Source organism: Pygocentrus nattereri, chromosome 24 (assembly GCF_015220715.1).
Source record: "Pygocentrus nattereri isolate fPygNat1 chromosome 24, fPygNat1.pri, whole genome shotgun sequence".
Classification (NCBI taxonomy): Eukaryota; Metazoa; Chordata; class Actinopteri; order Characiformes; family Serrasalmidae; genus Pygocentrus; species Pygocentrus nattereri.
Window position 1 is genome coordinate 11861921 of NC_051234.1, and position 27612 is coordinate 11889532.

At 40.9% G+C, this 27612-nt stretch overlaps 2 protein-coding genes across 4 annotated transcripts in view; both read left to right on the top strand.

Annotated features, from left to right (window-relative positions):
• The window catches only part of cdk14 (cyclin-dependent kinase 14), a 126218-nt gene extending 111346 nt beyond the window's left edge, over positions 1-14872 (top strand). For all 3 annotated transcript variants that reach the window (XM_017714469.2, XM_017714470.2, XM_017714471.2), the window contains one exon: positions 9740-14872. The gene's annotated coding sequence lies outside the window, so the exon portion shown is untranslated. The remainder of the gene's footprint in view (positions 1-9739) is intronic.
• A 7258-nt stretch (positions 14873-22130) lies between these two features.
• On the top strand, positions 22131-26223 carry fzd1 (frizzled class receptor 1). The gene is made up of 2 exons (XM_037533783.1): positions 22131-24490; positions 24642-26223. Exon 1 carries the CDS (start codon positions 22861-22863, stop codon positions 24487-24489), a length of 1629 nt encoding a protein of 542 aa, XP_037389680.1. The 5' UTR covers positions 22131-22860; the 3' UTR covers position 24490; positions 24642-26223.
• The last annotated feature ends 1389 nt before the right edge of the window (positions 26224-27612 follow it).

Consider the following 27612-nt stretch of genomic DNA (forward strand, 5'->3'; position numbering starts at 1 on the left):
AGAGTAGAATAATAAAATAGTACAACGTTGCTTAATAAATCCAATGTTGTAATTTTGAGGTTGTTAGGTTGTAACCGTGTGAACATGTTGTCCTGCTGTGTGTTTTTGCAGTAAAGCTTTTAAGTACTTAAAGAAGCTAATCATAGACGAGAATGAGAATTATGAAAATTGTAAACCAGATGAATCTGACTGGGTTTTATACTGTGGAATATCTGTGGAATCGTACGATCCCCAGTCCTGTCACTTTTTTCCGTGTTTTCCGTGTTGATTAAGCACTCAGTGCGGAGAAGCACGTTTTCTGTGTTTGTTTTCCTCCAGACAGGAAAGCTTCTGATCAGCGTGGTGGAGAACTAGAGCTGCAGAGCGGCTCTGGAGGGACTGATGCATTATTCATGGTCCATCCTGCTGGCAGCGCTTTAATTAAAGCTGTGCTGGCCATTGTGTGGGGAGTGTGTGTGTGTTCTTCATTCAGATCTGCTCAGATCTGAGCAGCAGCCAGACGAGTTTTAAAATAAAATAATAATCTCTGCAGTAAGAGGATAATTACAGACAGACAGACGGCTCACTGCACTGAGGGTTCCCCTGCAGGCAGTTTGTAAAGTGCTTTTTCACAAAAGCTGCGCGCTCCATGTACATCGAAAAAGATTTTTCATCCAGCGGCTGTTTTACAGGAACATCCTCACTCTGAAATCTTAAGTGTTTATTCTGCATGGCGACTTCAGTATGGACTGAATTTCAGACAGTTTCTATTCCAGAATAAGAGTCCTAACTTCATAATCTCATCATTAACTCGAGATAAGAAAACAGTATCACACAGGCATCCCAACTAGACTAAACCTCCTAAATACTGTCCTAACTTTAGTATAAACCCCAACAGGCTCCTAACTTCTGTTTAAGGTCTGTTTCTATGATATTTAGGCAGCTGTGTCAGGCAGCAGAGCTCACTACCAGCATAATGAGCTACATTTATTTAAACTGTAAAACGCTGCTTTCACTGTGAGATGGTTTTCTTTTCTAACTCTGTGTTTTAAAAACGCTGCAGACTCAAACTCCACCGTCCCTCTTATTACCTTCATGTGTTAATGTTGATGATGAAATATTGTAATGCTGGTGAATAATGAGGAGATGGAGCTGAACGTGTGTCTGTTTATTAGGAGGAATAACTTTAACGCGCTCGGCTTAAGTGTTTGAGTAAACAGCAGGGGGCGCTCTCACAGTGTTCGCTACTTACAGTTTATCACACTTTAGTTCTGTTTGACCTTTTTTACATCAGTGACAGCAGCTGTGGCTCAAATTTTAACATTATTTTGATGACGTGTTTATGTTTCAGCTGTTTGTTTATGGTAGGTTACTAACCGAAATATGACATCAGAGTAAATACAAACATCGCTGAGCTAAAAGGTGACCACAAATCTCTCAAGCTGGTTAGAAGAATGCAGGTTTGATTAGATGATCCAGATGTAGGAGATGTTTGGAAATGATTAAACAAACATGCTAACATACATAACATCACAATACATAACAGTACTTACTGAATTAGTGTGTGTGTGTATGTGTATGTATGTATATATATGTGTGTATATATATATATATATATATATATATATATATATATATGATAATGTGCTTATTATGTACGTACATCACAGCATGTATTTATATCACAGGAATGAGACAGTGTGAACAAAAGACATACACACAGTGCAGTATAGTGATGTCATGGCCTGTTATTGACCACATACTCTGTACACAGCAGGACATGAAGAACTGAGTCTCGCTCGTTCTCTCTCTCTCTCTCTCTCTCTCTCTCTCTCTCTCTCTCTCTATTTTAATGATGGTGTTTGGGGGCTGACTTCACACTCCATGTGGGATTTTCTTCTGTTGGCCCTCAGCACACACATACACACATGCATACACATGCATACGCACACACCCTCACAGTGCTCAGTGTTTCTCTCTGGTCTCTCTGATGGTTCATGCTTTGTCCTGCTAAGCGTGGTATTCTTGTATGATGTCCTTTGTCCTCACTGCTAACTAAAGACGTTTAAGAGCCGTTTTATGCCAAGTCCAGTCTTGAGTCTTCAGTGAAGAATTTCAGTTCACTCTCATTATTAGCTGCAGACTTCTCATTGTTAACCTACTAAACACCGGCTTCAGCACAGCTTCAGATAATGAGCCTTTTGTTACAGAAACACCTTCAGTTTGCAGTTGTTTGGCATTTGTGAGATCCTGCTGGTGTGAATCCGTATCAGTTTCCTCCCTTTCAGTGATTTAGAAAATGTAACAAGGGCTCACAGTGCATCCAGCCTACAATTTCAATGATAATCAGAATTACACATATTATTACTGCAGATTAATCGATAAGGTATATATATATATATATATATATATATATATATATATATATATATATATTATACATTTTAGTTTGTTTATTTAAAACAATTATGATTTGCAGCAGCAGGTCTCAGTGACTACATTCATAAATTAGCCAAATGGCTAATAGTGCCACCTTTATTTTTCGGGTTAATTAATCCTTTAAATTTTTACTTGCTACCAGCATTCTAGGCTTCCATTCCTCATTGTTTTCCATGTAGTTTTTGAACAATAATCCTAAGAAGGAAATTTAATTTAAGTGATTAATGGGTATTTTCCTTAATATTTAAATAATCATAAATAAATACATTCATGCAACTTCAAGCGAGGCAGTGATAAGAGTGTCTACCTTCTTTATTACTAAATTGCCTTCAGTGTTTCTCCAGCTTATAAATGCTCAGCACTGCAGAGGATTTCACTGAAATATGAATATTGTAATGTGAGTACTGTACACTTTCATATCCTCATAATCATCCCCACATGTCTGCTCCTGAATAAATTACAGCACTAAAGTTGAGCCTGGAAATGTATGTAAATATATGTAAATATGCAGCTAATTTGCCGAGCAGATTTTCCTCTGGCTGACTCCTCCCTTATTCTTATTCATGCCTGTAATTCATTAAGCTGTGTGCATATTTAGACTTTCTGAAATCAGGCTAATTAATGCACTGCATGAAGTTCTCTGGAGTGTTTGCAGCTGCTGATGGTTTCGCAGGTTCATTTTGAGCAGGACGTTCACGAGGCCAGTAGCTCTGGTTGCTTTTGTTCATGTGAATTTTGAAGACGGTGTCTGTTTCTAGCAGTGGCCTAGAGGAAAACCCAAATTGAAAGAAAAGTCATTTCAGTGTAAAAGCAATAAGCATCTCCTTTTCATTAGACCGGCCTGTACGTCGGCTTTAATGTTCAGGTTTTAAATTGAATGTTCAGGCTTTTATTTGAGTGTGAAGACCACATAATCATTTGTTCTTTCAAGTATGTCTGACTCCGATCCTACTTAGTGCAGCTCTGCCTTAATCCAGCTGACTCGATCCAGTTCCAGCTCAACTTCAACTTGATCCAGCTCCAGTACAATGCAGAACCAGACTCAATCCAACTCAACTTCAACTTGATCCTGCTCTAGTACAAAGCAGATCCAGAACCCAGATCCTTCTTATGTTCAATTCAACTTGATCCAACTCCAGCACAATCCAGCTACGACTTGATCCAACTCTAACTCAGTCTATTTCAAGCTCAAACTCAATCTTGTGCCTACCGCAATCCAGCTCCAGCACGATACAGCTCCTAATCTTTCCAGCTCCGGCTCTAACCTCCAACTTGATCCATCTCCAACTCCAACTCCAAACTCATCTCAGCTCCAATTCAATCCAGCTCCAGCACAAAGCAGATTCAGTTCCAGCTCAGTCCAGCTTCAACTCAATCTAGGCTCCAACTCAATCGAGTTGCAGCCCGTTGTAAAACCAACTTGATGCAGTTCTAGCTCTGTCCAACACCAGCAAAATGCAAATCCAGCTCCAGCTCAACTCCACCTCAGTCCAGCTCTAGCACAATGCAGATCTAGCTCCTATTTGATTCAGCTCAAGATCAACTCCACCTCAATCCAGCTTAAGCACAGTGTAGATCCATCTCCTACTCAATCTAGCTTCAACTCAATTCAACCTGACCCAGCTCCAGATCAATTCAGCCCCAGCTTAATCCAACTCTAAATCAGTCTAGTTTAAGATCAAACTCAATCCAACTCCACAGCAATCCAGCTACAGTCAGCAGTCCAGTTCCATCTCCAGCTCTGGCTGCAACCAACTCAAACCATCTCCAACTCAATCCTCCAGCTTGATCCAGATCCACCTCCAACTCAGACCAGCTCCAGCTCAAATGATCATGAACATAATTTAGCTTCAACTCAACAGTTCATCCCACTCAGCTTGTCTGAGTTCAGCACTTTCAGCCTAAATTTGCTAAATGCATTTCAGGTAAACCTGTTTCTTTCTGTAGTTTCCTCTTTCTGAACACACATATACACCAAGTTACCCATTTTAGCCGTGCTGTGATTAATTGCTGTAATTTGCTCTTCTGGGATGCTGGTTCTCTGTTTTTAGGGAACAGGAGAGGAATACTTTGTCTCTGTGAGTAGATGACGCTGCTGCTCCACTTTGACTGAAAAGTGCTAGACGACTGTGATTTTATCATCATGGCAATTGTAGTCTCATTTTACATCTTACTGCCTTTCTTTGAGACTGCTGGTTTGAAGGTGCCCACCGGAGAAAAGACTTGGTGCTTTCAAAAACTTGCCTGTCAATCAAAGTTTTAAAATGGACTCTTTGAAAGCAGAAAATGGCACTTCTCTCTTCTTTATCTCTTCCTTTTGGTTGCAGAACTAAATGGAATGGCTTTTATAAAATCCCAGGCTTCTTCTTCCTCTTCCATTTTCCTGACAAGCCCAGTTTTATCTTGAGAGATTAAACTTACTATGGTGATGTCTTCATCCTCAGACCCTCATCCATGCTCTCTTTCTCAGTATGTGGATAAATGATTCATTATACTAAAATGACCGTTCTTATCTTAATTTGTCGTATTAGAACTTGATTTGTATCACTGTCTTCTGTTGTGTTTTGACCTTGTTTTCGTTAGGTGATGCGTTTTAGAGTGAGCTATAGAGAGAGATGATAGTGGATGCTGTTGTACAATGTGAGATGGTGTTGAATGATGAAGGATGATGCTGAGTGATGCTGGATAATGTAATTATGGCTGGATTTGGATCTTGTGTTACAAGAAGCTGGTCAATGTGGAATGGAGTTGGATGACTGATGTTGTTGAATTTTGTTGGCATTAAATGATCCTGGATAGCGCTGGATGGTGCTAGATATGCTAAATGGTGTCGGTTGGTGCTGGATGCTGGACGGTGTTGATGTTAGTCCTTGGTAGAGTGGTATGGTGCTAGATGGTGTTGAACAATGTTGGACGGCTCTGGATATGCTGAATGGTGTTGTTTGTTGCTGGATGTTGGATGGTGTTGATGTTAGACAGTGTTGGATAGAGTCGTATGGTGCTGGATGGTGTTGAACAGTGTTGAATGGTGCTGGGTGGTTCTGCATGGTGCTGGATATGCTGATTGGTGTTGGTTGGTGCTGGATGTGGGATGGTGTTGATGTTAGTGCTGGATAGAATGGTATGGTCCTGGATGGTGTTTAACAATGTTGGATGGTGCTGAGTGGTTCTGGATGGTGCTGAATATGCTGAATGGTGTTGGTTGGTGCTGGATGTTGTTGATGTTAGACAGTGTTGGATAGAGTCGTATGGTGCTGGATGGTGTTGAACAATGTTGGATGGTGCTGGGTGGTTCTGGATGGTGCTGAATATGCTGAATGGTGTTGGTTGGTGCTGGATGTTGTTGATATTAGACAGTGTTGGATGGAGTGGTATGGCGCTAGATGGTGTTGAACAGTGTTGGATGGTGCTGGATGGTTCTGCATATGCTGAATGGTGTTGGTGCTGGATGTAGGAAGGTGTTGATGTTAGTGCTGGATAGAATGGTATGGTGCTGGATGGTGGTGAACAATGTTGGATGGTGCTGGGTGGTTATGGATAGTGCTGAATATGCTGAATGGTGTTGGTTGGTGCTGGATCTTGTTGATGTTAGACAGTGTTGAATAGAGTGGTATGGCGCTAGATAGTGTTGAACAGTTTTGGATGGTGCTGGATGGTTCTGGATATGCTGAATGGTGTTGGTTGATGCTGGATGTTAGATGGTGTTGATAGATAGTGTTGGATAGAGTGGTATGGCGCTAGATGGTGTTGAACAATGTTGGATGGTGCTGGGTGGCTCTGCATGGTGCTGGATATGCTGAATGGTGTTGGTTGGTACTGGATGTGGGACGGTGTTAATGTTAGTGCTGGATAGAATGGTATGGTGCTGGATGGTGTTGATGTTGGATGGTGCTGGATGTTGTTGATGTTACACATTGTTGCATAGAGTGGTATGGCGCTAGATGGTGTTGAACAGTGTTGGATGGCTCTGGATATGCTGAATGGTGTTGTTTGTTGCTGGATGTTGGATGGTGTTGATGTTAGACAGTGTTGGATAGAGTCGTATGGTGCTGGATGGTGTTGAACAGTGTTGGATGGTGCTGCGTGGTTCTGCATGGTGCTGGATATGCTGATTGGTGTTGGTTGGTGCTGGATGTGGGATGGTGTTGATGTTAGTGCTGGATAGAATGGTATGGTCCTGGATGGTGTTTAACAATGTTGGATGGTACTGAGTGGTTCTGGATGGTGCTGAATATGCTGAATGGTGTTGGTTGGTGCTGGATGTTGTTGATGTTAGACAGTGTTGGATAGAGTCGTATGGTGCTGGATGGTGTTGAACAATGTTGGATGGTGCTGGGTGGTTCTGGATGGTGCTGAATATGCTGAATGGTGTTGGTTGGTGCTGGATGTTGTTGATATGAGACAGTGTTGGATGGAGTGGTATGGCGCTAGATGGTGTTGAACAGTGTTGGATGGTGATGGATGGTTCTGCATATGCTGAATGGTGTTGGTGCTGGATGTAGGAAGGTGTTGTGGTTCTGGATGGTGCTGAATATGCTGAATGGTGTTGGTTGGTGCTGGATGTTGTTGATATTAGACAGTGTTGAATAGAGTGGTATGGCGCTAGATAGTGTTGAACAGTGTTGGATGGTGCTGGATGGTTCTGGATGGTTCTGGATATGCTGAATGGTGTTGGTTGATGCTGGATGTTAGAAGGTGTTGATAGATAGTGTTGGATAGAGTGGTATGGCGCTAGATGGTGTTGAACAATGTTGGATGGTGCTGGGTGGCTCTGCATGGTGCTGGATATGCTGAATGGTGTTGGTTGGTGCTGGATGTGGGACGGTGTTAATGTTAGTGCTGGATATAATGGTATGGTGCTGGATGGTGTTGATGTTGGATGGTGCTGGATGTTGTTGATGTTACACATTGTTGCATAGAGTGGTATGGCGCTAGATGGTGTTGAACAGTGTTGGATGGTGCTGGGTGGTTCTGGACGGTGCTAGGTATGCTGAATTGTGTTGGTTGGTGCTGGATGTTGGAAGGTGGTGATAGACAGTGTTGGATAGTGGTATGGCACTAGATGGCGCTGAACAATGTTGAATGGTGCTGGATATGCTGAGTGGTTCTAGATGGTGCTGAATATGCTGAACGGTGTTGGTTGGTGCTGGATGTTGATGTTAGTGTTGGATAGAGTAGTATGGCGCTAGATGGTGTTGCACAATGTTGGATGGTGCTGCATATGCTGAATGGTGTTGGTTGGTGCTGGATGTTGAATGGTGTTTCTGGATGGTGCTGGATATGTTGGATGATGTTGGATGTTACTGAGTGTCCTTGGATGGAGCTGATTGGTATTGAAGGTTAAACTGTTGGAAGGTGCTAGAAGGATGTTTTAAGTGGACTGAGATCAGGTATTTAGTGTGCAAGCTTGATTATGACTGTGGGCAAGATAGACTTGGTTAAAGCGCAACATATTAATAAACTAATCGGTTGCCTCTCAGGTCATTTTCATTGGGTACATTAAAAAATGCCATCTCTCACTACATTATAGCACCTTATGAGATATTCTGTTTCATATAAATTATCCAGAACGTTTTTATGAAAAAAAAATCATTTTGCATAACATCACTGTGTTTACACTTTCTTGCAACATGCCCCTGCATTTAATGTATATTTTTTCCTTGTTACCATGTGAGGAAAAAAATGTTGAGACTTTATTTATCTGAACTCTTTCTAAACATTCCTAAAGAAAGTTCACTGAGTTGTTTTTTTAACAGAGACGCTCTTGGCAAACAGCGCAGCCTGCACACTGTTGTGAAGCCATTTCAATTGATTGAAGCTGAAATATTTGGTTATAAACAGCAGTCCTGGGTAACTATGGCAACGAAACAAAGCAGTGTGGATTCTGCTGGCTTTAAACTTCAGGCCGCAGTAAAAATCCTAAAGGATGTCAATATAATTACAAAAACGCAAAATAATCACTCTTTATTCTGAAGCCGTTCCAGGCCCAGGCATATTGAGGCTGAGTTAGTGGAGTCTGAGGGGGCTGTGAGCGGTGTTAAGGCCGACTGACTCGCTGCATTACACGCTTCGAGATGTGATGAGGCTTCAGCACAGAGAGAGGTCAAAGGTCACAACCTGAAGGAGCCGGTCTGCACCCTGGAGGACTGTGGGAGCTGCTTAGTGCTGTTGATATGCTGTGCTCTGTGTGTGTAAACACGTCTGTGCATCCAGCAGTGCTCAATTTGTTCTAGATATTATACACTATACTGGGTTCTTAAATATTCCCATAGTGAATATTCAGTACATTTAGTGAAACAGATCCATGTCTGATCGTCTGAGATAGTACTTATTGCCATTGATGAATGTGGTATCTCCTGACGACAGGGCCAGGTTGTTAGATGATGTTGGATTGTGTTGAACGGGGCTGGATGATGCTGGATGGTGTTAAAGTGTGTGATGCTGAATGGTATTGAATGGTGCTGGATAATGCTGGATGGATATGTATGGTGTTGGATAGAAGCCTCAGTGTGCTTTAGAAAGGCACCTTGGGGTGGTTGCCAGGGCAACAAGCATTCGGATCGAACTTTTTGCTGGAATTGTCGGACCATTGAGCAAACATTAACAGAAGGAAAAGTTCCAACAGCCGGGGACTTTCAAATTAAACCAGAAATGAAATGATTTTTAAGGTTTTGTTTGAGTTCCTGCCACTCCAAACTGGTGAGCTGCTTACACACGCTCTTTACCTTTTTAACTCTCTCTCTCTCTCTCTGTCTGTGTGTGCTGCTGATATGATATTCCTGGCACGTGCTCCATTGCTCTCTCCACTGGGAGCTGATTTGTAAGAGCTGTAGAGGAAGGACACAGAGGGACGCATGCATTATGTATCAGAGCCGGACTGGTCAGCAGGAGGAGATTTAAGAGATAAACAAAATCACCATAGTTGAAGACATTTTCACTGCACACATTACACTCTCACTTTTCTCCTCTCTTCTCTCCTCATATCTCTTCTTGCCTCTTCTCTTTTCTCTTCTCATCTTCTTTTCTCTTCTCTCGTCTTCGCCTCTCTTCTCTTTCCTCTCCTTTCCACTCTTTTCATTTCTCTTCTCTATTCTCATCTCTTCTCTTCGCTCTACCCATCTCTTCTTTTCTCTTCTCTTCTCTCCTCTCAGCTCTTCTCTTTTTCTCTCTTCTCCTTTATTCTTTCCTCTTGTTTAATTTGCTTTAACTTGCTTACTCCTCTCGTCTTCTTTTCTCTTTTCATCTCTCTTCCTCCGCTCCTCCTTTCCTCTCCCTCTCCGCTCTGAGTAAGTTTGACGTTGCCTGTTTGTTTATGTTTCAGGTCGTTGCTGGTGGTTAATCAGGATGAAGAGGAGGAGGATGAAGAGGAGGAGGGCGACCCCTCATACTCTCTTTAACTGATTGACGTCTGAGCTGATGTGACTGTGTGAGTGAGTGAGTTAGAGCGGAGCATCAGCAGATTCACTTTCATTGATTTTTATTTGAGAAGTTCTGCAATGTTTACACACCATCAATAACAACATTGAAGGACTCCAAACTGATACACACACGTCCAGTCTGTGTAGCTGCCTGTGGACGAATGTACACTGTGCTGGAATGGACACAAAACATCACTCCCCTCCACCCACAGGAGTCTGATCAGATCATGTTTATAAACTCGTAAAAGACAAATTACAAAATTTTTTTCCCAGGTACAACCAGACAGCACTCAGATCAAACATTCAGTAATATTAATAATAATAATAATAATAATAATAATAATAACAGTAAATGCTAATTTATACTTCTGCATCTGCTTATCTGTGAACGTGTCTAGTAGTCATGTGCAGACGTTCTTACACGCGTCTACCAGCGTCCACCACTAAGTATGGATTTAAAATCATTTGATAGTATTTTTTTTATGTAGCATTACTGCTTCTTTTTTCTCTGTTCCAACTGATCAGACATATGAAAAAATAAATCTTGTGAGATAATAGTATTGCAATATTACATTTTTGCCATATCGCCCACCTCTAAACAACAATCAGTTCTTCATTTCCAATCAAACAGTATTAAACATAATATAAAAGCTCTTTATACACCACAGTCGGTTCTGCTGATTACAATCATCAACTGATGCTGTTTGAGTAGAAACAGTCCAAAAAGGCTGAAATAAAGTCTTAAGCCCTATTTGAGCTGGATTAGTTGTCAGAGGAGGTCTCTGGTGATTCTGGTGAAGGTGATTTGACTGGCCAATTCAGACGGAATACAGCATCTCTGTTATTTCCGCAAATCACACCCAATGGGCTAGCATTAGGCTAGCAAAGTGAGTTCATTCAACTCACCAAACGCAGCCCAACAGACAGAAAACACACTGCATTCTGAGACGAGCTTCCAAAATATTTAATTTTCTGTCTCTTTGTAATTCAGCCATCACTAAAACATTGTGGATTTCAGTCTTATCCTTCATTTGAGAATTAAGGGTCAAATCAAGCTCCATGTTAGCTGTTAGCCTCGTCCTCAGGTCACAAAAAAAGAAAAGCGCTGGTTTCTATGAAGCTGAATTCGAAGAATCCTATTTACCAGCTTCTTTTCTAGTTGCACCTTAAATGGTGCAGCAGTAAAGAGTACACCTTATAAGGTGGAACAAGAAAATTCCAATAGGAAGCTGGCAAATAGGAAGTTAATTTCAGTTTCTACTACCCAAGTTTTCTTATTACATTACTGAGATGTGGATTCAAGCAAGACTGCTGCTACTGAGGAGCTCTGAGTTTGTGAGAATTAAAGGAGGTGATTCCCTCTGGAATTTTTCCTTGGCAGACTGTAAAAACTACAGATATCATCAGTAATCACTCATGATGATACTAATCCAGCTTGAATAAGGCTTACGGCTGTGTTCACGTTTCCAGGCTGAAGTGGCACAAATCCGATTTTTTCCTTAATGTGACTCAGATCTGATTTTTTCAGAACTGTGTGGACACACACGTATCATTTCAATCCAACCTGAGCCACTTTAGCTACATACACATTACAAGCCTTGTTACTCAAATCTGATGTTTTGCTCAGATCTGATCTCTCTAATGTGGTTCACACTCATTTTGGTAAGTGACTGAAATCTAGTTATTAATCGGAATGAACTGGCGTCCTGAAATTAAATTAAAATCATTGATTACAGACGAACTCCCTCACTTTACTGCACGTCCCCAGATATTACTAATCCAACTCCAATAGGGCTTTAGTGATTAAGGTGTAAATGCTACAGAGCTGGTTATGAGCGTGAATGGAGTCTGTGAACTTCTTTTCTTCAGTACGGAGATGTTTCTCCATCACTTTCATATCAGCGTGATTAGATTATTGGACAGTGTGTGTACATGAGTGACATCAATATGACATCTCTAATCTATATAGAGGAAAGTTATGTTTTTGTTATGACTGCTTCAGACGGGAAAGAATGAAAGACGGCTACGTTGTGGACAGATACGTTGTGCATGTTCACAGAAGTATAAATCAGACGTAAGAGAACTGAGGAGGAGCATGAAGTCTGATTGTTCATACACACCTACTGCAGGGACAGAACTAAAGCAATGAGCTCACACTCACAGCGTTAATAGTCGCGGTAGTGCAGATGTCTCGGTGTTCATCTACATGTGTGTTTAAGTGTGTTTGTTGAATACAGGCAATACACTTACGTTGGTGCTACCTGGCCAGAGGGGGACAGACTGATGGTCACTTTAACCCTTACAAGTCTAAAGTTATTACCCTCGCTATGCTGTTTTGTAACTACTACACTGTAAAAAAAAAAAAAGCCGAAGTACAGAATCCTCTTTATGTCTTAAAATCTGACAGGTCAAGATGAAATTTTTCACAAATTTGTATTACACAAGCTGAATTATCTTAGCTTACAGCATCTTATCTCCAGTTAGGAAATTTTAACCTACCCAATCAAAGTCGACAATCAACTGTTGTGTCTGTTGCCTAGCAATCGCCCATATACACACACACACAGCTGAAACGTAAACACATTATCAAATTAATGTTAAAATGTGAGCTTCAGCTGCTGTTACTGATGTAAAAAAGGTCAAACAGAACTAAAGTGTGAAACTGTAAGTAATGAATGCTGTTAGAGCACCCCCTGCTGTTTATAAGAGCGTCGCCGCTCCTCAGTTTCAGTCTCCATTTCCCAAACGCTTTAGCCGAGCGTGCTAATGTTATTCCTCCTAATAAACAGACACACATTCAGCTCCGTCTCCACATTATTCCACACCATCACTGTAATATTTCATCATCAATACTAACACATGAAGATAATAAGAGGGACAGTGGAGTTCGAGTCTGCAGAGATTTTTAAAGCACAGAGTTAGAAAATAGAAACATCTTATCTGGAGTTAATGATTAGATTATGAAGTTAAGCACTGTCATTCTGGAATCATCTACTGTCCTAAATTCAGTCGTCACAGTGACTAAACAGATCAGATTTCAGAGATGAGAAGTTTCTGTAATAGAGTTCCATTGTTTTAAGTTTAAAAAGTTAGGGGAGTGTTGGAATGAACAGCAGGCAGAAATGCACAAAAATTGCACTTCGGCAAGAAATAAACATTGTAGCCTCTCGCTCATTCTGCTTGTGGGTTCTTGTTCCGGTGAAAGTTCTCGAGGGGAACTAGAGCTTCACCAAGCTGCTGCTTTTGTTAGTTTGCTGCTTGTTGATCTATTCATAGTTCTCCTGCGAGTCTTCTGTCCAGCGTCGTCTGCTGAAGCCTGAGCTTTAAAAGATATTTAAAAGCTGCAGATGAACAAGAGCTAAATTCACGGCTTCTATCAGAGCGACACACAGCACTGCAGCCCTGCACTGCTACTGATGGAGAAGTAAACAATAATTTATCACAACTTTGGCAGCTGTTAGTTACATCATACCGATTTGCTTCTGCATTTTCCATTATTTCTGCTTTTCCTTAGCAAAATGTCAAAATCAATACATGATAAATTCTCTCTTCAACTTAGGAACACTAATGCAGTCTGGACCGAAAGTGTAGAATCTGCTCTTTCCATGCAGCTTCTTTGCTTGTTTTGGTGAGACAAGAGTCAGAAACAGTTAATTTAAAATTACAGCATGATTTTCTTTTTGCTAGTGATAACTGACACTTCTAAGGGTTAAAGACTGAGTTTCCTCATCAATACTGATGGGTTTTTTGGGGATTTTTTTTATTTTGTGGCCCACAATGATCCCAAAAATACTGGTACTGATTCTAAAAGAGTGGATGAACAGTGGATGGTTTGATCGTATTCGCTGCTGTTACTGTCTCTTTTCAAACGATGGGACAGTAAAATGAGAATAACTCCAGTGTGTGGCTTTAGGTTCCTCATTCATCTGAGTAATACAGTAATAATGAACATAGCAATGAAAGGCTCTGTACTGTTTCTGGGTAAGAGAGCGTTCCTGATTGGGGGTCGTTGACAGTGCACTAATTCTCTAATCTGGAATGAAATGAGTGTGGAGACACTTGAGGCAGGTTTGCTGTGTTTTTCTTGGAGAGGAAGTGAGGGATGAAGAATCTGAAGGGAGAAAAGTGGCTCTTCAGCACTGTGACATCTGCGAAGTGAAGGGCATCACGTTTGTACGATCATGACAGAATAAAGGACGAAATAAATCCTAATAAAGAAATAAATGTGTACGAAACTCCGCCTGCTGTGGGAGGGGCTTTAGGGCCTGTGGTCAGTCCCACAGTTCCCTGTAATCGACCTGTTCAGGCTCCGCCCACAAATGTGTACCTTCATAGCTGCTGTTGCAAGGTTGGAGCTTCACAGAACGCTGGTAGAAATTTAATTCAGCTTAATGAGAAACTGTAGAACAGACTCGGTTTATATCACAACACCTACATTTAGAGTCAGTTATTCATTCAGTTTCTTTTTAGGTTAAATGCTATTTTTACCAGCGTTCTGTAAAGCTTGTCCAGGATTACAACAGCAGCTATGAAAGAAGACATTTGTGGGCGGAGCCTGGACAGGACAGTCCTATTCATATGTGAATATTTAATCCTTTTGTAATCTTTTGTTATAAAGTGTCTTAGGCTGTACATACAGAGGGGTAACAGTGTAAATTGTAATAGTGACGCTTCAGCTATCTGCATCCAGGGTCAGGAATGTCCCCTTAATAAACTCATATTACTGTATACTCGTTAAGAAAAGGCTCAGTCCGGCCTGCATCCTGCTGGACTGACCTCTCCGGCCGCCGTTTCAAATAGCTTCACTCGCATATATCTATTTTTCTTTTTTGTATGATGCACTGAAAAATTTTGACGAACAGTCTGAAAGTATAGAAGTGTTACAGGTCACTTTATAAACTCTGAAAACCTAGTAGGATAGTTACTGCATTATTTGTTATTACTTGTATGTAATGTTATTATGGAACATGTAATGTCCTTCTGTAAATGTTGTTTATTGTTGTTTTACCTGAAACAAATAAAGTTTATTAATGCGTCTCTGTCTTTCACTGTGTCTTTTATTACTGGTGCTGTTTTTTTTTTTTTTTTTAGGTAAGAATGTGGTGCACACCAGTTACTATCAGGTGAGTACCAAATACTATGCGGTGAGCAAACAGTACTGTCAAGTGAGCACCTGATTTGTGGTGAGCACCTAATACTACTCCAGTGAGCACCAGATACACCTGTTGTTATCTGGTGCACACCACATACTATCAGGTCAGCACGTAATACTGTCAAGTAATCACAGGATAATATGTGGCAAGCACCTGATATAATGTGGTGTGCACCAGATACTATGTGGTGAGCACCAAATACTATGTGGTGAGCATCAGGTACTATTACCAGATACTCCTGATATCATCTGGCGTGCCTCACATACTATCAGTACCAATATTGTTAAGTGAGCATGTGATAATGTGAGGTGAACCCCCAATACAATGTAGTGCACCCAGTAAGTGATCACCTAATACTATGTGATGAGCACCAGATAATATGTGGTGAGCACCCAATGCTACTCAAAAGTGAGTGCCACATACACCTGATGTTATCTGGTACGCTCCACATACAGGTGAGCACCCATTACTGTCAAGTGACCACAGGATAATATGTGGTGAGCATCCAAGATTATATGATGAGCACTAGATTCTAGGTCTAGATAATTATTTTGTGTTGCCAAACATGTTCCAGACGTTAACTGATTAAGTGTGAAGTACAAGCTCCAAAGTTCTAAGTAATAATAATTTAATAATAATAATAATAATTTTCTTTTATATAGCACTTTTCATGCCAGTGGCAGCTCAAAGTGCTTTACAGACAGGTGATAAAACATGGTTATAGAAGTGATCATTAGTATTTAATTAGAATCAGAAGAAAATACAGAAGATTAAATTAGATAAAGATCACCATGAGACATTCAGTTTTAGTTAAATACTAGTTTAAAGAGATACTTTTTAGGTGCTTCTTAAAAGTGAGCACCGAGCTTGACTGTCTAATATAAAGTGGAACTGAATTCCACAGTTTAGATGCATAATCACTGAAAGAGGCCTTTCCATGTTTTCTGTATTTTACAGAGGGTAGAAAGCCACTATCTGCAGATCTTAGATTACGTGCCGGAACATAAACAGACAGACACTCTCTGATGTAAGCAGGTGCTAGGTGGTTTTGAGCTTTAAAGACTAGTAGCAGAAGCTTGAAATCTATCCTGAATGATACAGGCAGCCACTGCAGTTCCTTCAAAACTTTTTTATTTATGTTAGGATGCACACTGTTGCATTTTGTACAAGTTGTAAGGGATGTGTTGTTTTCTTAGGAAGTCCAGTAAGAACAGCATTACAGTAGTCAAGTCTACTTGTAACAAAAGCATGAACAAATTTCTCTGCGTCGCTCTGAGAGAGAAAAGGCTGAACTTCAGCGATATTTCTTAAGTGATAAAAAGCGATTTTAGTGACCGTGTTTACATGCGGGGTAAAACAGAGCTCATAGTCTAAGATCACAGGTTTTGTACTTCACGTTTGGTATATGAAGCTAAACAACCAAGTTTCTCATAAATAATTTTTCTCTGAGTTTCTGTACCAACGATCAGTAATTCAGTTTTTTCATGATTTAATTGTAGAAAATTTTGCAACATCCACTGAGAAATATCTGACACACAGCTGGTTAGTCTGCCTAAAGAGTCTTGATCTTCAGAAGGAATACAAATATATAGTTGGGTGTCGAAAATTTATAGCATGCTTCCTAATGACATCACCTAGAGGTAGCATGTACAAAGAGAAAAGCAAAGGCCCTAGGACTGAACCTTGAGGGACTCCCCAAGAAACAGCAAATTGTTTTGATGAATGATTTCCAACTGAAACCATGAACTGTCTATTACTTAAATATGACTTAAACCATTCTAAAAACTGTGCCTGAGAGGCCGACCCAGCATTCAAGATGCTGAAGTAAAATCTTGTCTTCAATGGTATCGAAGGCTGCACTAAGATCTAATAAAACCAGAACTAAAGGATTTTGTTCAACAGCGCTGAGCCTCAGGTCATTCATAACGCAAATCAATGCAATCTCTGTACCATGGCTGGAACAAAAACCTGACTGAAACTTCTCTTATAAATTGTTTGATATTAGATTTGTATTTAGTTGTTTGAAAACAACTTTTTCTAAGACTTTACTAAGAAAGGTTTGAAATTGGTCTAAAATGATTTTGTATGGAAGGATCCATGCTACTCTTTTTAAGCAGAGGCTTCACCAGGGCAGTTTTAAAAGCATTTTACAATTTACAATAGTTAAAACATCATTGTGCACACAATCAAAAATCATCTTAAGGAATGAAGTAGGAACAGGGTCAAAATCACATGTGAATGAACTTTTTCTGGTCTTTTTAATATTTATGCAAATTAAATTATCAGGGTTTTGACCACACACATTTTTCTTTGATTGTTTAATTACACGGGTTTGATGACCCTAATGATGTACAATGGTAGCAATTAAGAGAGGAATGGTAGCAATTAAGGAGACATTGTCTATATCATTAAAGGCACTTGCCTGTCTGCTGATGCTACTACTTACCTGTCCGTTGTCTACTGCAGTTAAGTCCAGTCAGGCCTGGTGTAGTACTTCCTCAATATTCCCAGATAAGATAACAGACCCGTGGCAGCTCGGGTGTAGTCCGTCCCTGCAGTAGAAAGCTGGTCGCTCCCAGAAAGCACTCCAGATGCTCACCAAACCGATGCCGTTGTTCGGTCCTGAGATGACGACCCTGCCCTTCATTCTCTTCTTAACGGTGTCTAGAAGTAATTTAAAAAGCTCCTTGAGGACTTCGCTCTGATGGGATCAGATGTCCTGTGTTTGCTCAGAGAAATATCCAAGACCCAGGCCCCTGGAAAACAACAGACAGCCGAATTACTTCCAGAGCAAGTTACTTTAAGATGTCTCACTACTGAGTCTCCAATTATAATAACAATCTCCTGACTCTCTCCGAGGCACTGAAACAGGCGATGAGATGAGGGCTTCGAACCGGTTACTGGAGGTGAAACTCGGCGGGGGAGGAATTGATGAAAACCTTCTCTTTCCCCGGCCACGCTGGCATTCCCAGCCTTGCTCCAGCACGGGCGTGAAGACGGGCAGTCCTGGTGTTAAACATGGTAGTAGCGCTCCATCTGACTCAGTAGAAGTCACCACCGGGCTTGGTCTTGAAACAGCTGTGTAGGACGCGTCCAGGGCTGCTTCCAAACGGGTTTTCTGCCCGTGGAGCTCAGTCTGACACTTTAGGGGAGCCCTAATCTGCTCATCCAACTGCAGCAGCTCCCTGCTCAGCGCCCAGAGCTCGCGTTCAGAGGCCGCCACCATTTTGTCAGCCTATAAACAGAGAAATAAGGGTTAGTAAAAAACTGAGAACCAACAAAATTCTGTTGAGCAGAAAGGGTGAAATACAAACTCCAAAGTTCTAGGAAAGTATAAATCACTAAAAAGGGTTCTGCTGTTGTTAGGATGTCAAACATTTATTCCCTTTTTGGTGCTATATAGACCCATTTAAAACCCTATACAATACATTCTGCATCAATCTGAAGAACAATTTAAGCATTAAATGGTTCTAAACAGGACCATTGGCTTTACCGAGGAACCCTTGAAGAACCATCTTTTTAAGCATGTACTGTAGTGTATGAGTGCTATGATTAAATCTGATCCGTTTGAACTGCTTTGTATATGAAGATTCTCATTGTAGCTCTTAGAGAATAAGTTCCGTGCTGCGGTCGTGCTGGAGAACCTACAGTGTTCTGAAAGCTGCTCATCATCTGCCCTGATTTGTTCTACCCCAGCTCAGTCTACAGCCGCCACTCAGGAAAATGTGCCTTAAATAGAGAAAAGCTCTTTAAAGCTATAATTCCAACCTACCAGAACATCAACTCTAAACCTGTTATTACAGATTTCCAACCAGGAATTTAAGGATTATTCTCCCATCCTAAACGGAACACTGCCTTCTTCCGCTGCTGTTTGGAAGATCATTCATCACTCAGCAGTTTAGCTCCAGTCTTAAAAACAGCAGTTCTTTAAGGGTTCTTTACATTGTCAATGAAATGGGTTCTTCAAGGGTTCTTTAGTAAAGACAGAGGTTCTTTATAGAACCATGAACACTCACAGAACCATTTACATGCTTAAATAATTCTTTGCATGGTGAAATTGTTCTTCAGATTGATGGAGAATGTATTGGTTCTATGAAGCACCTAAAAGGGTTTTTTGTTACAATGTATGAAAAGCAGGGTTCTTTGCATGGTTAAATGGTTTTTTAGATTGACAAAGATGTTGTATATGGTTCTATATAGCTCCTTTTTGAAAAGGTTTCTCTATAGCATCAAAAAGGTTTCTGCTATTGCTGCAAGCTTGACATCAAATAAATAGCAGAACCCTATTTGGTTGTGTATAGAACCATATACAAAACATTCTCAATTAAAACCCTTTTTTGGTTCTATACAGAACCATATACCACACATTCTCAATCTGAAGAAACATGGTAAAATGTTCTTGCGTAAAGACAATGTTTATGTATACAACTATGAACAAACAGTTAAATGGTTCTTTACATGGTGAAATTGTTCTTCAGGTTGATGGAGAATGTGCTGGTTCTATGTAGCACCAAAAAGGGTTCTTCTGTTTCATTGTATCAATAGTAGAACCCTTTTTGATGCTATATAGAACCATTTACTACATATTCTCCATCAATGGTGAAATGGTTTATCAGATTGGTTGCTCAAAGGTTCTTTAGTAGAGACAATGGTTCTATATAGAACTAAAAATCATTGTCTTTACTAAAGAACCCTTGAAGAACCATCTTTTTACAAGTGTACAGAGGAGGAATGTAGTCACATGAGGACCGAGGCTGTACTCATCTACGCTGCTGAGTTTAATTTTAGTGTTCTTTGTTTGGGGAAGTGAGAGAACCTTTATGAACTCCCTGATGGGTCATGTGATGACCCAGAGCAGCGTTAGGCAGAGGAACCTGTTTACTGTCTAAGACTGTTTAAGCTCTAGATTTTATGTTTTTGTATGCAAAAAAAATCTGAATAAACAGCAGCTCTGAAGCTTCCAGACCATCCTCTCTCACTGATGATCACACTGCTCCGCCCCCTCCCTGAGTGATGTATGCAGGAGCCAATGGGAAGGCACAGTCAGTCCTCTACTTTCGGGGGGCCGTCTGTCAAAACCAAGCTTCACTTTCCTGACATCGCTGTTCAAAGAAAAACAAGTACCTCTTCACAGGAAACGACAAAAACACTCTCACCTTTCAGTGTAAGCCAATGTAAAGAGGTTTGATTCCAAGGGATTTTAGAGCATTTCTATGGTCTGTTCACCGTGAAACAATGTAAAGGATAACTGGTGAGTTGAAAGATGTGGAAAATTGAAAATTTTATAATTTTATTTTTTTATAAGCAGAGTTTAAGCAGTTACTGGGTTACACGTGTTCTGATTAATAATCCATGTATAATTAATAATTCATCACTCATACATGTGTGTGTTATTTTAAAACAGTTCACATTTCAATCAGTAACATCAGTCTACACAATACAATGCACAACAATAGTAGGAGATAATTTCATAAATACTCAATAATTCATAGAGGATAATTAATCATTGCAAATAGATGCTGAATATTCATAGTACCTACTGAATAATTCACAGTTGATCCTGATTAATTCATAGTAGATAACGAATCATTCATAGTAGATACTTGATAATTCACAGTAGATACGAAATAATTCACAGTAGGTACTGAATCATTCACAGTAGATACGGAATAATTCACAGTAGATACTGACTCATTCACAGTAGATACGGAATAATTCACAGTAGATACGGAATAATTCACAGTGGATACTGAATAATTCACAGTAGATACGGAATAATTCACAGTAGATACGAAATAATTCACAGTAGATACTGAATAATTCACAGTAGATACGAAATAATTCACAGTAGATACTGACTCATTCACAGTAGATACGAAATAATTCACAGTAGATACGAAATAATTCACAGTGGATACTGAATAATTCACAGTAGATACGAAATAATTCACAGTAGATACTGAATAATTCACAGTAGATACGAAATAATTCACAGTAGATACTAAATCATTCATAGTAGATACTGAATCATTCACAGTAGATACTGACTCATTCCTAGTAGATACTGAATCATTCATAATACATACTTAATAATTCACAGTAGATACTGAATCATTCATGGTAGTTACTGACTAATTCATATCAAATACTGAAAAATTCATAGTATTTATGGAATAATTTATAGTAAATACTGAATAATTTACATATAATTCATTATAATTAACTGAATAATTCATAGTGGTTAGTCAATAATTCATAGATATACGAACAGAGATTCATTGATAACTTAAGAAACATAAATATAACTTTAAAGCTCTTTAACTGCATAATTTCCAGATGTTATGGTTCATATTTAAAGGACTATTCCACCATTTTTTCCTCAAAACTCAAAAAGAAAAGCAACATGATAAAATGCTTTTGGTGTGTTTGTCTCAACCCTGAGGGAGAAGCGGCTTAGAAAACATGTGGGTGTGTTTGTCTCATTGGCTTTCACAGTGCATCTAACAAGGAAGGAAAAAATGATAAACATACTATTGTAGCAAAACTAAATCACATTAAATCACTCATGCAGTAACCTGTGGATGTGATGCTTTGAATTGTTTTTATTCATGCAGCTATTTGTAAAGCTATTTTAAATTTGAAACTTGGACATTTCTTTAAAAAAAAACCTTTAGGGCTCCTTTCCTTTCATTTACACACAAAGGATTAACCCAAATCCAGAGTGCAGCACTGAGCCTGTGTGTAAAATGTTGACACTCCCTAAAGTAGCCCAGTAACCCCGCCCCCCTGGAGGGAGAGAGAGGGAGTGAGAGAGAAAGACAGAGAGAGAGAGAAAGAGCACCGACAAACCGGAGGAAGAAACAGAGGTGGACACCGAAACCTCAACACGAGAGAGAGAGACTTAGAGAGAGAGAGAGATAGAGAGAGACAGAGAGAGAGAGAGAGAGAGAGAGAGAGAAAGAGACAGAGAGAGAGAGACAGAGAGAGAGAGAGAGTCTCCGTATCTGAAGAGAAACCTGGATCTTCTCGCATATTCAGTTCTGCAGCAGGCTGAGGGCTACAGAGGTACAATGGGGCAGATTGAGGAGGCAGTGCAGGGGCAGATTGAGGTGAGGGGGCAGTAGGGAATTCTAGGGTTAGTGGGGAGGTTCGGGCAATTCAGGGGCAGTAGGGGTAGTAGGTCTGCAGTCTGAGGTGAAGGGGCTGCAAAGGGGAAAGTAGGTGACAGTAGGGAGTAGTCGAGTGTGTGGGGGAGCAATAGAAGGCAGTAGATGGGAAAGTAGGGGCACTAGGGAGCATTAGAGGTGCAGTAAGTAGGTAGTAAAGTGTCGTACAGATAATTAGAGGGGCAGCAGATGACAGTAAGGGGGAAGTAGGAGGGCAGTAAAGGGAATTGGGGCAATTGAAGGGGGGAAGTAGAAGGTAGTAAAATACATTAGGAGATTGTAGAGGGCATGAACGGGGCATAGAGGGCATTAGGGTGGCAGTAGTGGGTGGGTAAGACCACTGGGGACAGTAAAGGGCATTATGGTAGTTGTAAAAGGCATTAGGGAGACAGTAAAAGGCATCACAGAGGTAATTAAAGCAAATAAATGGTATTAGAGAGGCAGTAGACAGAAGTAAAATGCATTAGGGAGCCATTAGAGGGCAGTAAAGGGCATTAGGGAGGCATTAGAGGGCAGTAAAGGGCATTAGGGAGGCATTAGAGGGCAGTAAAGGGCATTAGTGCAGCTGTCAATGGCAGTAAAGGGCAGTAGGGGCAGTTAAGGGCATTATTAAAGTAATAAAGAGCACTAAGGTAGCAGTAGAGAGAAGTAAAAGGCATCAAGGAAGCAGTAGTGGCCATTAGGAGGAGCAGTAGAGTGAGCACCATGACCTTACTGCCTGCAGCACTGCTACTGCTGGTACTGGTGCCTGTGCATGGGCAGTACGGTGAGCGTGGGCTCTCTGTGCCTGAGCATGGCTTCTGCCAACCCATCTCCATCCCGTTATGTGCGGATATCCAGTACAATGAGACCATCATGCCCAACCTGCTGGGGCATACCAACCAGGAGGATGCAGGACTGGAGGTGCATCAGTTTTACCCGCTGGTGAAGGTACAGTGTTCGGCCGAACTGCGATTCTTCCTCTGCTCTGTCTATGCACCTGTTTGCACAGTGCTGGAGAAGGCGCTGCCGCCATGTCGGGCACTATGCCAGCGTGCCCGGCTGGGGTGTGAGGCACTCATGAATAAGTTTGGCTTCCAGTGGCCCGAGAGCCTGGCATGTGAATCTTTCCCTGTGCATGGGTCTGGAGAGCTGTGTGTGGGTCAGAACGCATCCGAGCGAGGCTCCAGCGCTACTCCTAGTGCTGGCACCACCACTGTCACCCCATCACCCCGCAACCGGCCTTCCGGAGGGCGCTACAGGTGCCCTGTGGTGCTCCGAGTGCCTCCCTACCTCAACTACCGCTTCCTGGGTGAGGAGGACTGCGCCGCCCCCTGTGAGCCGAAGCTTCCACATGGACTCATGTTCTTCTCAGAGGATGAGCGGAGCTTTGCCAGGCTGTGGATTGGCATCTGGTCGGTGCTCTGTTGTGCCTCCACCTTATTCACTGTGCTCACATACCTGGTGGATATGAAGCGCTTCAGTTACCCTGAGCGTCCCATCGTCTTCCTGTCTGGATGCTACACCATGGTTTCTGTGGCCTACATGGCTGGATTCCTGCTGCAGGATGCCGTGGCCTGCAATGAAAAATTTGACAATGAGTTCCGGACGGTGGTGCAGGGCACCAAGAAAGAGGGTTGCACAATCCTCTTCATGATGCTCTACTTCTTTAGCATGGCTAGCTCCATCTGGTGGGTGATCTTGGCACTTACCTGGTTCCTGGCAGCCGGGATGAAATGGGGTCATGAAGCTATCGAGGCCAACTCCCAGTACTTCCATCTAGCGGCATGGGCAGTCCCCGCTGTCAAGACCATAACCATTTTAGCTGTGGGTCAGGTGGATGGCGACGTTTTGAGTGGCGTCTGTTTCGTGGGCATTAACAGTGTGGAGGCCCTTCGTGGATATGTGCTAGCGCCACTTTTCCTCTACCTGTCCATTGGAACGTCATTCCTGTTGGCCGGTTTCGTCTCTCTCTTCCGCATCCGAACCATCATGAAGCATGACGGCACCAAGACAGAGAAGCTGGAGAAGCTGATGGTGCGGATCGGAGTCTTTAGTGTGCTCTACACCGTCCCCGCCACAGTCGTCATCGCCTGCTACTTTTACGAACAGGCCTTCCGGTCACAGTGGGAACAGACATGGGTCGGACAATCATGTAAAACGTACGCAGAGCCGTGTCCCACACACAACCCACAGGTCAGGCCAGACTTCACTGTCTTCATGATTAAGTACCTGATGACTCTGATCGTGGGAATAACGTCCGGCTTCTGGATCTGGTCTGGAAAGACAATAAATTCATGGAGAAAGTTCTACATGAGACTCGCAAATGGCAAACACGGAGAGACGACAGTGTGATGTATGGAATATTCTTTTCTTTGGGGCTCTTATGGACCTTGTGGATTATCAATTTTGTAAATAAACACAGCTGAGTTATTTTGTAAGAATATATTTGTATTTAAAAGCATTTCTCATTCGTTTTATGACTGATGTCTTGGTGGATATGACAGTGTTGTTTTCCTGGACCATATCTTTGGAGGTGATTTCGCTGAATGGAATCATCTGCTTTGGGACAGACTTCTGAGTTCGGATGGTCTAATCCAAGAGGCTCTGGATCTTTTTGAAGGCATGTATTGTTTGAATGGACATCAAACAGATCACATGATGTGTATGAACTCCAACAGTAAGGAATGCACTCGGGGTTTAAGACAAAGAACTGCCAATGTGCAAAATTATTCAGTGATTTCTAAGAAACAAGGCAGTGTGGAGTGAAGCTGGAGGGATTCTTGGCTGCATTCTGCTTCACACAAAGATACAGGGTTTGTTCTTTAGTGCCTTTATCCAGCTTTAGTACTTACATGGACCAAACAGGAGACAGATTCAGTCCAACAGCACTTCTCACTCACCCAAAATGAGAAGACATTTAAATCCAAACCCAATCAGAAATGATTGCTCCTGTTATTTAATATTCTTTCCTCTAAGCTCCATTCAGGTCTGTTTTCCTTTGTTTGTAATGCGTCTCATTTCCAGTCCTGTAATTTCACTACAGTGTGAACTGTATCAGAATTACTCAGATTATCCAAAGTCTCTGCATCATTTAGAGGCTGAGATATAAACAAAGTCATTCATACAGAGCCTGACTGCCTTAAAATTGAGTTCATTGAGCTTCTACTAGCAGGTTAATGGCATAGTAATATATCTGATATTAACTTAAATAAATAAATGAAGAAAATTTGAAATCTAAATTTGAATGCAGCTTATCTTTTAAAACTGAATCTGAAACTGAACTTGAATCTGAAATTTTAATGCATTTTCCTTCTGAGTGAAGTGAGTAGGGAGTGGGTTTGGGGGGCATTATGTTATTGGTTTATATTAATTTAGCCTGCCCACTTGTGCATGGTGACATCATCAAACATCAGTAATGCTGCAAAGGTGGATAAAAAAAATTACATTTACATGTAAAATGACAAAATTAGTATTAGTGTTTACAATAATTTGCAAAAATTTTGGCACATTTGGTCAGTTTCCATGTTGTTAATTTTCTAAGTGGGAATAAGTTACACATCCTCTACAGAGAAACACCTCTGCTCACATTAGTTTATTTACTGAATTCCAAAAAATATTAAACATGATATGGATTGAGATCAAGTGCTCAACCATGTAGTATCTGGTGCTCACCATATAATGTCAGGTGCTCACCACGTAGTATCACTTGCTCTCTACATGGCAACATAGCATCAGGGGCTTACCACTAATATCAGGTGCTCACCTGATAGTGCTGAGTGCTCATCTGATAGTGCCGGGTGTTCACCACATAGTATCTAGTGCTCACCTGATAGGATTGGGTGCTCACCACATAGTATTGGGAGCTCAACTGATAATATAGAGTGCTCATCATACAGTACTGTGTGCTAAACCTGATAGTGTTGGGTGCTTACCACATATTATCTGGTGCTCACCACATAGTATCTGGTGCACACCAAATATTGACCTAAAAAAAAAAACGTCCCTTTTACATAAAAAACAGGTCCCTTAAAGGGCTTTTAAAAAATACACAGTACTGTTTTATATTTAGGTTTTTTCTCTGTAAAGGAAGCATTAACTTATTTTCAATTAAAAATTCAACTGCATGTTATTTAACTCGGGGTGTGAATATGCAAACTTTTTCATACAACTCTATGATGAATCATGATTAGTACGTTTGGATTTCAGTCTAAAACATCAAATAATTTCACTTCTACTTGTTCAGGCAAGGGGCTGCACAACTTCAGATGTTTTAAAGTCAGTTTTGTGATGAAAGTCTAGTCGATGTTGACTAATTGCTGACAACGTCATTAATAAAACCACTTGAGAAGCTTTGCATCAGGCAACTTTAAAAATCCCACTTTAAAATGTCCACAGGTCATTAGAACATGACACCCCCTTTCCAACAAACCTGGGATCTCATTGTTAGCCTTCAGGGAGCCAAACATACGGACCTGGCCCGCGGCAGATGTCTGGAGGCCCAGAGAGATTTAGAGTGCTGTAACTTGGCAAAAATAAGAGTAACTGACTTCAAACTTTACAGGAATACAGGGCGATCTGCCACTTCTCCAGACACACAACTTTTCATTGAAGTCTTCAGGAAGCTAGAGATAATGATGTCCAATATCTGATCTTTGTAAAAAGAAACTCTACAGGTCAGTAGAGCATGACATGCCCTTTACAACGAGTCCTGGATCTCATTGCTATTCTTCTGGAAACCAGAAGCAGCAACTAATCAATATCAAGCTTAAAACGTTGACTAGTCAATGCAGCCTCTTGTCCAGACATATTGTTCTCCATTAAAACCCTAAAATCTCAGCTAAGTGTACATAACAGCTGAATGGCTTTGAGAAGTGAAACCTGTGTGAGATGAACATCACGCTGTGAAGTGAGAACAGGAGGAGCTGATTTAAAGTCTCGAACGCTCTGTTTGAACTCTGTCTGAATGAATGTGAGGTGTTCTGTCTGTATTACAGCTCTGTATGAACTTTTCTCCTGCATTTGTAACACAATCAGAAAAAAAACTTTTATATTTATAGCTCTTAGGTTTATACATTATATTCCTCACTTTCCTCTAAGGAATAAAGTTCACAGCTTTGTATAAAATGTGTAGCTGTTTTAGTGTAAATTTGTCTCTGACTCTAAATGTAGGTATTGTGATATAAACCGAGTCTGTTCTACAGTTTCTCATTAGGATGAATGAATAACTGACTCTAAATGTAGGTATTGTGATATAAACTGAGTCTGTTCTACAGTTTCTCATTAGGTTGAATGAATAACTGACTCTGAATGTAGGTATTGTGGTATAAACTGAGTCTGTTCTACAGTTTCTTATTAGGCTGAATGAATAACTGACTCTAAATGTAGGTATTGTGATATAAACTGAGTCTGTTCTACAGTTTCTCATTAGGTTGAATGAATAACTGACTCTAAATGTAGGTATTGTGGTATAAACTG

Coding starts and splice junctions, on each gene's coding strand:
- fzd1 (XM_037533783.1), top strand. CDS start 22,861: ATGACCTTACTGCCTGCAGCACTGCTACTGCTGGTACTGGTGCCTGTG.